General features: G+C 41.3%; 1 protein-coding gene across 7 annotated transcripts in view; it reads left to right on the forward strand.

Annotated features, from left to right (window-relative positions):
• The window catches only part of brip1 (BRCA1 interacting helicase 1), a 113,125-nt gene that overhangs the window by 41,073 nt on the left and 62,052 nt on the right, over positions 1 to 10,000 (forward strand). For 5 of the 7 annotated variants that reach the window (XM_077566681.1, XM_077566680.1, XM_077566682.1 and 2 more), the window contains exon 3: positions 505 to 708. In XM_077566681.1, coding sequence (XP_077422807.1) covers positions 505 to 708 — 204 coding nt within the window. Of the gene's footprint in view, positions 1 to 504; positions 709 to 4,114; positions 9,504 to 9,639; positions 9,826 to 10,000 lie in introns of those variants that run through there. The other 2 variants (XM_077566684.1, XM_077566685.1) reach the window with 1 other exon arrangement.

Raw genomic sequence — 10,000 nt, forward strand, 5'->3', positions numbered from 1 at the left:
TGAGAATAATAACGGTTAGAAACATGTTTCATTATTCACAGTTTTTGCACAAGATTACATCATCATAGTGAATCATGTTCATTTAACAAACTTCAAGATGGTTTTAAGAGTGTTAAAACTTGGAACATAATTTAGTAATTAGATTACTCCAAGCTGAACGTATCAAGACATGTGAAATATACTCTAAAATAAATGCACAATATGGCTGTAGCAGCCTGCCAAAGTCATCTTGCTATGAATGGGCTAAAGCATTCAGAGAGCAAATGGAACTGGACACGGTCCTGGGATTTATATGCCAAAGGAGTCAATGACTTTATTGCAAGATGGGGAAAATGCACTGAACTAATATTGTTCATGTAGAATTTTTTTTTAAAAAGTCTCTATATTATTTCAATAAAAAGTTATGACAAAACTCCAGATACTTGTTGATTGATCCTCGCATGTGATGTATAGAAATTGCTCACAGTTTAACAATAGTTTTGTTTTTTCAATGTATGATTACAGATAAATTGCAAGGAGAAGGAATCTCGGGAAATGAGAGCCAGTCTTGCAAACTCATTGGAGATGTTACAAAATCAAACATGACCAACACGTGCCAGTGCCAGTGCCATAGCAAAGTGAGATGGGCCTCAAATGCTGCGGTTGTTGACCTTACAGTGTCACCCTTTAAAGAGATGTCAAAGCATCTGCATACCGGACATCACACTAGTAAGTATCTTATCGGTATTCTAGGGACGAAAGCTTCTGTGCATTTGATGGGCTGGGTAGTGCAGGCTTTTACACTTCACTTGATCCCTCCCCGTTTCTGTCCCACGCCTGTTGTAATGGAAAACCAACAGAACCCGTATGGTGTGGTGCTGGACCAAGTGAAGTGATGTGTGGCTTATGGAAAAGCAGCAATCCTGTTCTTACCATTGTCACTCCAAAGTAATGGACACAATGTACGCAATGTAACACAGCAGGCCTGTGCAACTAATTAAATTTAAATTATTCAATTCCACAATTACAAAATCACCATAATCATAAAAAAAAAATATTATTAATACCAATGTTTGAGTTTATACATTTGCAACTTTTTTTAAATTTTAAAATAACTATTTTAACAAATTTAGTTTTGTCCAAAAGGAACTTGCATAATTACAGTGGTACCTCGGAGTTTGAACACTATTCATTCCTGCGAAGTATTCAAAGTTCGAATTGTTCAACCTCCGAAACATTTTTTCCCATAGGAAATAATGTAAATGCAATTAATCCGTTCCCAAGCTCCCAAAACAGAAAATTACTATTTTAATTTCTATTTATGTTTTTTACATTTACAATACAGTGTAGTATTTAATCAATAAAAAATACCTTACCTGTTTTTGTTGTGGTGTGATGGCATCAGTGGATGATAAATGCTATGTTAATGCTTGCTGTAGTTCAGTGCTGAGTTTGTGTATTTTACATTGGGCATATTGCTAGACTACTCAGCGGTCCTTGTGTCCGTTGTTTAACGTCAGGCACATTGTTGAACAGCTAAGGGGGGTCCTTGTGCCAGTATTTACAGTAGTAGTCACGGTAGTTATAACGGCGCAATAATCTCCTTCTTAATTCCTCTGTGGTTTGTAGCACAGTATGTTTTTCTTTGCTACCACTGGCACTGTTGTCTTTCTTTGGGCCCATGGCAAAGAAAATTGTCGTGGAAAAATCAAAATGCACTTGCAAGTATGGAGAACCTCCGGGAGTATTCACAATCTGACTGGAAATGAGCATTGCTTCTTCTCAACTACCGCAACGAGAGCGTTCGGCATTGCTCGGCTTCACTCGGCTACCCGTTTTCAAGGTACATTCGGCTTAGCTTGCGTTGCTTGGGTGTTTGAACTCCAAAAATGAGTTCTTACTCTGCTTCATCTGTCCTTCCTTCCTTTCCTCAGTCTCTCCTTTGGTCTCTTGAGGTCTCCCTAATTTTGTTGGAATTTAGATGTTTCTGGGGTTGGTGAAAGACTCTGGTTGGTAACCCGGTGGGTAGTAGGTAATGTCTGGTCGGTGCTGGTAACATTAAAACACGTGCTACTTAGTCGTGTGCGTCTTTTAAGTGAAACAAGCTCGAATATTGCCCAAATTTAGCTAGCGTGGCTTATAGTCTGGTGCGCTTTGTAGTCCAAAAATGACTGTAGTCTCTTCTGTTTACAATACCGAATCATCTACTAGGCTTCCATCCTCCATTCTAGTTGTTGGTATGTCTGTCAATGAATCAAAAATAAAGAATAAACCTGCTTTCTTATATATGATTCTTATAAAATGTACCATCAAAAATAGGAACACCGTTACTATAGTTCCTTTTAACTCTTTCACTGCCACTGACGTTTAAAGACGTCAAGTAAAAACCTACGGAGCACTGCCAATGACGTCAAAAGACGTCATCCAATGATTTTTTTTTTTTTTTTTGAAACGGGTAGAGGAAACCCTTCTGCATGTCTGGTGAAAGTTTCCAGCCTGTCTGTTGTGCCTAATGACTATTTTTGGCCCCTAGAGGGCAGCGATGACTCTCTTTTGACAAGATTGGGTGGGCGTCAGTAGAGGCGGAGCTAGAGCGTCGAGCAGGAGATGAGAATGGAAGACAAAGGAAAAATGGCGGCCGGTCGCGAGGAGCTCACGCCCGAGACGTTTTTTTCAAAGACCAAAAGCATCGCTGAAAAAGCACATTGTTGACGACGATGATCATCATCGATGATGAAGATGAGGGTGGTGACTCCGTGGTTGGGAAGCATTGACGTGGCAGTAGAAGACGTTAGATGGAGCTAGATGGAGGAGGGAACGGGCAATGGCGAGCGTTTGCAAGCAGCTCTATACTTACAAGACGAAAGGCATCGACCAACGCTAAAATAGTACATTGATGCCGACGATGATCATCATCGATGATGATGAAGGTGAATCCGAGCTTGACGGCGAAATTGGAACCGCTGACGCGGCGGCTAAGACGGTGTCGTAACGCGGAGCGCAACCGAGCACGCACAGGCGGACGTTCGATCGGACGACGGAGAGTGCCCCGAGTCCAATGCATATTCATCGGAGGAAGTGTGTACAGTCTGCTACTTGCCTTTTATTCCCCGGAAAAAAAGGCCGTCAAGAAAGTGTAATGTTTGCACGCAAAACGGACCAATGCGAAAGTGAAAGTAAACTGTTGTGCGAGTCCTGGCGTCTCCTTGCACGCAGGAGAGCGTTACAAAAGGAAAAACTGTATTTGAAACATCCACATAATTGTAAGTAGTACCACAGTTGCACACATTTGTAAATAGTTTGCGAAATTGTTTTGTCAAATTGTTACACTGTTAAATGGAAATAAACGTATTTTGCAATCAAAAAAACACTTTTTCATTGTTGGTGAAAGCGTTTTACAGAAGTAAAGCACTATTTAGGTGTTTGTGTCATCATTCATGGACAAAAAGAAGTGTACAATTCACTAGAGTGCATGAAATAACATCGTTTCACAAAAAGCTCTTTTTCTCGTTTTTTGTTTCAAAAGAGAGAATTTCGGTGAAAGTAACCATTTTCTATTGTTGATTACTGAAGAACGGAATAAGGTAGAAACAACCTTTTTTTTCTGATGAAAGCTGAGAGTCCAATCTTTCATTTGGTAGTATGTGTGTTTCCATAGTCCAAACACAACATTTTCTGTGGACCTTGAAAGATCACTCAAAATGCTTAAATCGGCTGGCAGTGGGGACAACAGTGAAAGAGTTAAACAGGCATTAAACTAAACATTAAACAGGAAATATACAGTCTGAGTTATAGTATAGCATAGAACTAATGTTCACAAAAGCAAAGCCTTTTTCCCCCCAATTACTTTTAAAGAAATATAAAATAATTGACTTGTTTTATTGCAGACAAATCTTGTTACAGTAAAATATTTTGCAGCTATATGTTGAGTTGCTGTTATTCTTTATGTCATCTGAAACTATGCTACGTAAATTGAGACAACTGTACATGAGCAAATACGATCAAGCTGTATCTCCCCCCAAAAAGTAGTGACCAAAACCTCTGTGGTGCAACCAACTGAAAAAGTTGGTAGCACTAGTGCTACCAGTGTAAAAATTAGTGTAGAGCTCTGGCCCCTGAATATTTTTTTGTTTGCACTATTTTGCACCAGAGAGGGCTGACTTTAATTTTGATTTGATATTTGCACAATAAATGTTGCTTTCCAAAGTACATTTATTTTTTCATTGTTTTTGTTAATCCATATAGCGTCTATAAAGGACTATGTAAACCAGTAAGCAATTTATTTACCCCCCCACACACACTTCATTCAATACAGTGATATATACTGTTTTAGTAAGTGTTTTTTGTGAATTTACAAAAAGCATTTGACACTTTAGATCATGAAATATTATACCATAAATTGTTTAAATATGGTGTAAGAGGTGTCACACGCCAATGGGTTACCAGTTACTTAAAAAATAGAAAAATAATATGTTGAATTCAATAATAATAATCAAAACACTGTTATGTAACTTGTGAGGTGCCCCAGGGATCAATTCTGGGGCCAGTACTTTTTCTCCTTTGTGAATGATATTACAACCATTTTGAAATTGTTAAATGTATTTTGTTTGCAGATGACACCACTTTAATTTAAGCCGATATATATATATTGTTGAAGAAAATTATCTTTTTCTTTGTGTGTTTGTTTTCTTTCAAGTAGTGAGAATGTTGGTTATCTGAATGCAGGCTGGAGATCGGTGAACAGTTCCTTTGAAGGTTTTATTTTACAGAATAAATCCGGACACAAGCGATTTTACAGAACATGGCTGCAGCTTCTCGCAAGTGTGAAGTTACAGCGGACTCACAACATTTTTATACTATCTTGAAGGCCGGTACCACAAAGCCCCCACCAATGAGATCAGACTTTAAAAACATCATTGATTACAGACACTTCAACCACAGACAATGGCCCATTGTTGTGGAAATAGATGAGGTCCCAGTCATGACGATAAGACTTTAAAAACATAATTGATTACAGACACTCGGCAGGAATTGCAATAACACTCACAAAGCTTTACTGAGGAAATAAGGAAAATTAAAACAGTTATGACTAAATCTGGGCAGAAGACCGTCTTCAATCCCTCTTTCAGACTCAAAAGAGTCCGACACAAGCAGATAAACATTTCAGAGAAAAATCCCAGCGGGATCTTTGTCCTCTTCGTCGGATGAGATGATGTTCTTGGGTTGCTGCTGGAGGGCGCTGTCAGCTTCTTCAGGACCTTAGGTTAGACTGCCTGGTCCCAGGATGAGTCACCGGGATTATTCTGCCCGTATACCGTGAACTCAACCTTTGTTGAATGATGTCAATGGGAGCCGGCTTGCTTCTCGGTTGTTGTTGGGTCATTGCCTGGTGCAGGGACAATGGCTCCAGCCGGTGTCTTTGCCGGTCGAGTGGAGGAGATGTGATACCACGTATCACCTTTTCCGTGCAGGCGAACTGCAGAAGATGTCCTCTCCGTCACCTAGTGGGGTCCAGTCCACCTGGGCTCAGACCATTTTCGTTTAATCACTTTCAACCATACATATTCACAATCATTTATTTCTGAAGGAACATCTGGTTGTTTTTTTGTTAGTTGGGAGTTAGTAAATGTTAGTTGTTTGAGTTCTGGAGGTCCTGGAATGTGCGTCTCTTCCAATGGAGCTGTTGGAGCCGGAAAAGGTCTGTTGGTGTGACATTTAAACGGAGTCCAGTCTTTGGCTGAGTTTAGTAACATTCACACATTCATTAACGCAACAGGAAGAGCTTGTAGCCAATTCAAATTTGATGAGGCCAGTGCTCTAGCCAATTTTTCTTTAATATTTCTATTCATTCGCTCAACCTGTCCTTGGGATTGGGGATGATACACTGAACCAAATGTGTTTTAGCCCCAATGCTTTTTCTACTGCTTGTAGATGTTTGTTTTTGAAATGGGTTCCATTGTCTGATCAAATTTTTCTAGGAAACCCATGTGATGGTATGTGATGATTAATCAGATGTTTTACCACAATATTTGCTGTTTCAGATTTGCAGGTATATGCCTCTGGCCATCCTGAAAATGAATCCACTATTACCAGCAATTATCTATCCTGACACTGGTTTTATCATGTCAGTGAAATCCATCGAAACCACCTGACCAGGAGCAGTCACGTCCAGATCGTGAGTGCCCCTGGGGAGGTTTAGATGTAGGCATACTGTTATACCTGCTGCAAACACTGCAGTCCTGCAGTTCACTTTTAACAATTTGTCTCATGAAAGGATGCCATCAGGTGTGTAGTCGTCTCAGTGTTTCATCCACACCTTACATGGCATATTCCATGGGCTTCAGAAATTAGATTTTTCAATTGTTTCTGAAAGGGAATACATTTAACTTCTTTCCGCCATATACCTACTTCATCTTTTTTGTCCCTTTTTGGACATCCACACACTCTTTTCTTCTGGACTTGCTTTTTCCTGCCACAATTTAGCCGTTTCTACTATCACCTCCTGTGGATTGTCACATTCAGACTTGCTTACAGTTAGTTGGAGTGTAAGTCGGTACCCTGCAATATTTTTTTGCTGTTCCATCTGCTGATTCGTTTCCTGCTGATACAAAATCATTAGTTCCAGAGTAACCTTCACATTTTATTACTGCCACCGCTGTTGGGAGCATTAAAGCATCTCGCAATTTAAGAATATCATCCTGATGTTTAATGGGTGTACCGGTTACAGTTTGGAAATCGTTTCACTACCATTCTATTAATGCAACATGAACTGTCACGTGTGCATACGCCGAATCTGTGTAAATATTTACTGACTATTTTTTTGCCAATCTGAGAGCTGCTGTTAATGCCAAAATTTCAGCTCTTTGTGCTGACTGAGAGCCTAAAATTCTTTCTGCTTGGACTTCTTCAAAACCTGTTTCTGTGGGTTGGTTTACTGCCAATCCAGATTATAGGCCATCGTTGCCTTTGAAGCAACATTCATCTGTGAAAAGAAGCAAGTCCGGGTTGTCAATAGGTGTCGCAAATTGGGTGTCTTTGCTCGTATTTTTCCAATGGAGTTGATGCATACAGACAAACAAACTTGTTGACTTCCTCCTACCCCCTTCTGATAAAGGGCAGCAGAAACACTGCTGACCTTTTCAGATCACGTCAAGATAGAACATGCTACAGTATTCAGGAATCACAAAAGCTGCAGCAGTGGAAAGATGCTGTTTCAAGGAGATGAAGAGCAAAGACCTGGTGGCTTCAAGACAAGAAGTTTCAGATGGAGCTGCCAGCAAGAGGTCATCCACATACTGCACCAGGAGAACAACAGGGGGCAGTTCAAGTGGAGACAGCAACTGGCGAAGACAGTCGTTGAAGAGTCCAGGTGAAAGGAAAAAGCCTTGAGGCAGGCGAATGTAGGAGTAGCAAACACCATTCCAAGTGAAAGCAAAAAAAATGCTTCATTGAAGGGTGAAGTGGAATGCAAAAGTAAGCATTAGCCAGGTCAATGCAAGTGAAATGAGTGTGGGTTGATGCAATTTGAGACAATGCAGAGTGAGGATTCGGGACAGAAAAAGTAGGAGTTAAGACGGCCGCATTAATCGCTTGCATGTCATGGACCATGCAAAACTTTCCAGTATCTTTCTTCTCAACGGGTAAACTAGGCGCGTTATAGTCAGAGCCGGAAATTTCACACAACACTCCTGCTTTGAGCAAACCGTCAATTGTTTCCAAAATGCCAATCATCCCAGCCTCTTTTACAGAGTATTGGGGAACATATATTTGTCCTGGTTTCATCTGAAACACAACAGGTGAGACGCTACAGAGACCAACATCAGTGGGATCCATGGACCACAGCGATGTGGGAAAGAAATCTAAAAGGTAACCAGCAAAATCGCTGTTGGTTGTTTCACTTCCATGGTGCCCATCCAGAAGCTGGTGCTAAAAATGTATTAGACTGAATCCAATAAGCATCAAGTGACGGGAAATAGAAATACATTTTGCCAATCAGTGGCCTGTGTGCATGCCAGGACAAACAGACCGAGATCTTTCGCTGTGTGCTGAGGCGAGATCATCAAGGAGACGTGGGAGTTGTTCAGGGACACCGAAAAGGTGACACCTGTTTTGCCTGCAAAGAAATCACCTATGTTCAATTCCCATATGTTGTTTTCAATTTCCTGAAATGCCTCGCTATAGATCTCATCCCCTGATCTGCCATAGTACAGAGTGCAATGCATACAATCAGTTACCATATCATAAGATCTGAGGTTACGAACCCAAAGTGACCAGAGAGCTCAGAAGTGCTCAGCTTCGAGCCAACAACTGTAGTCAATATCCACTCTTGCCCAGTAGATGTCGGCAGTGGCGCATGCCACAGGGCATTGTTCAACAAGTGGAAACTGGGAGGTAACACTGGAGGCAGACGAGGTAGAGCAGCAGTAGGTGTTATCATCCGGAAATTCCAGGATAAGTCCATCAGGGCTGCATTTGATGAGAGGGCATGTAGCGCTGAGGAGATCTCTGCCCAAAAGATTGACTGGACAGTTAGGTGCAAACACAAAAGAATACAAAAGAGTCTGTGAAAAAACATTGAACAGTCACTGAGCTTGTGGATTCAGGGCACCATCATTGTGGAAACTGTCCACCAGATAGAGGCAGATACTGTAGGTTTGGCACATTGGAATGTTGTTGCTGCGGCGTGCAGTTTGTAGGCCTCTACCTCTCCACCCAGGCGCTTGAGGTCGCTGTCTGCAATCGCGGGCCCAATGACCTGGCCGTCCACAATTGAGGCACATGTTAGGCCACCCAGGGGGTGCACCTTGACCCATGAATGAACCTGCTTGATACATCATGCACTCGGAATCGACAGATGGAGATGAGATCACAGCAAGAGTGTTTTCTTCCTGTTTTTTCAAATTTTGCAACTGTACCATAGCAAGTTGTGTTTCTGTACTTTTGTGTTTGTCTACCTTAGATTCTTTTTCTTTAGCATGTCTCCTTAAATGATGTTTAAGATGTGACAACCACCGGTCAACCTCAGCACCGGGAAGATCCCGATTGGCCTCCATGGCCTGTGCCACAGACTTGGGAATGCCCTTCAAAATGGCTGCTCGAAATTTTTGCGAATGCAAGGTGGAGGCCGTAGGGGCGTGTCCCGTTTTCAGAGTGTAATCAGTGAAGGCCCAATCAACAAAAGCCGCGGCCTCTACATCTGCTTTGGGAGCGAACACCAGATCTGAAACAACACACTCAGGGAAGGGAAACAAAGGTCTAAGACGACAAGGTTAAGTAATTTTCTCGCGTAAGAGTCTAATTATCAGGGAGACAACAAAAAAAATGAAAATAAAATAAAAATAATTTGCATTAAAATATTCTACTATAAAAGCAGACATAATTGTGTAAAAAGAACACGGATATCACCTGCTATTAACACTTGTCCCGTAACCGCTCTCTGCACTGCTTGAAGCCAATTGCCACCACCAGATTGCATAAGAGGAAGTTTCTGCATCAACACACACTCACATCAGTGGGAGAGAAAGGTTTGTAAAGCATACACTACATTCTCTACACATGTATACTTCTGTGAAGTCTTCTACTTATTGTTGCACTTCTTATTTATTTAATTTTAATTTTATCTTTTTCTATTCTGTTGTTTCTCTTTACTGTAAACTGCAGCTGGACGGAGTCCAGGAAAAAGTTCCCCACGGGGAAAATAAAAGTATATCGTATCGTATCGTATCATAGCAGAGTTACCAGTGGGCGGGGCAACTTTCGCTAACATGGGTGCCTGCAAGATTTGGGAACGAGTCGCAGGCCGACGAGGAGGAAAAGCTGGACCTTTGGAAGATTCCTCTGGTTCGGGTGGGCACCTGAAATATTCTGGACATGACAATTTAATTCTGCCACTTGATTCTGTAACTGAGCAATGTACAACCATTTTCCAACTTCCTCATTCGAAGGGCCTGTAGCTGAGTGTTTCGCAGCGCCATTTCCACAACTTTCTTATCATTCTCTCTCACCCTCCATTTTGGAGACA

Source organism: Vanacampus margaritifer, chromosome 5 (assembly GCF_051991255.1).
Source record: "Vanacampus margaritifer isolate UIUO_Vmar chromosome 5, RoL_Vmar_1.0, whole genome shotgun sequence".
Taxonomy (NCBI): Eukaryota; Metazoa; Chordata; class Actinopteri; order Syngnathiformes; family Syngnathidae; genus Vanacampus; species Vanacampus margaritifer.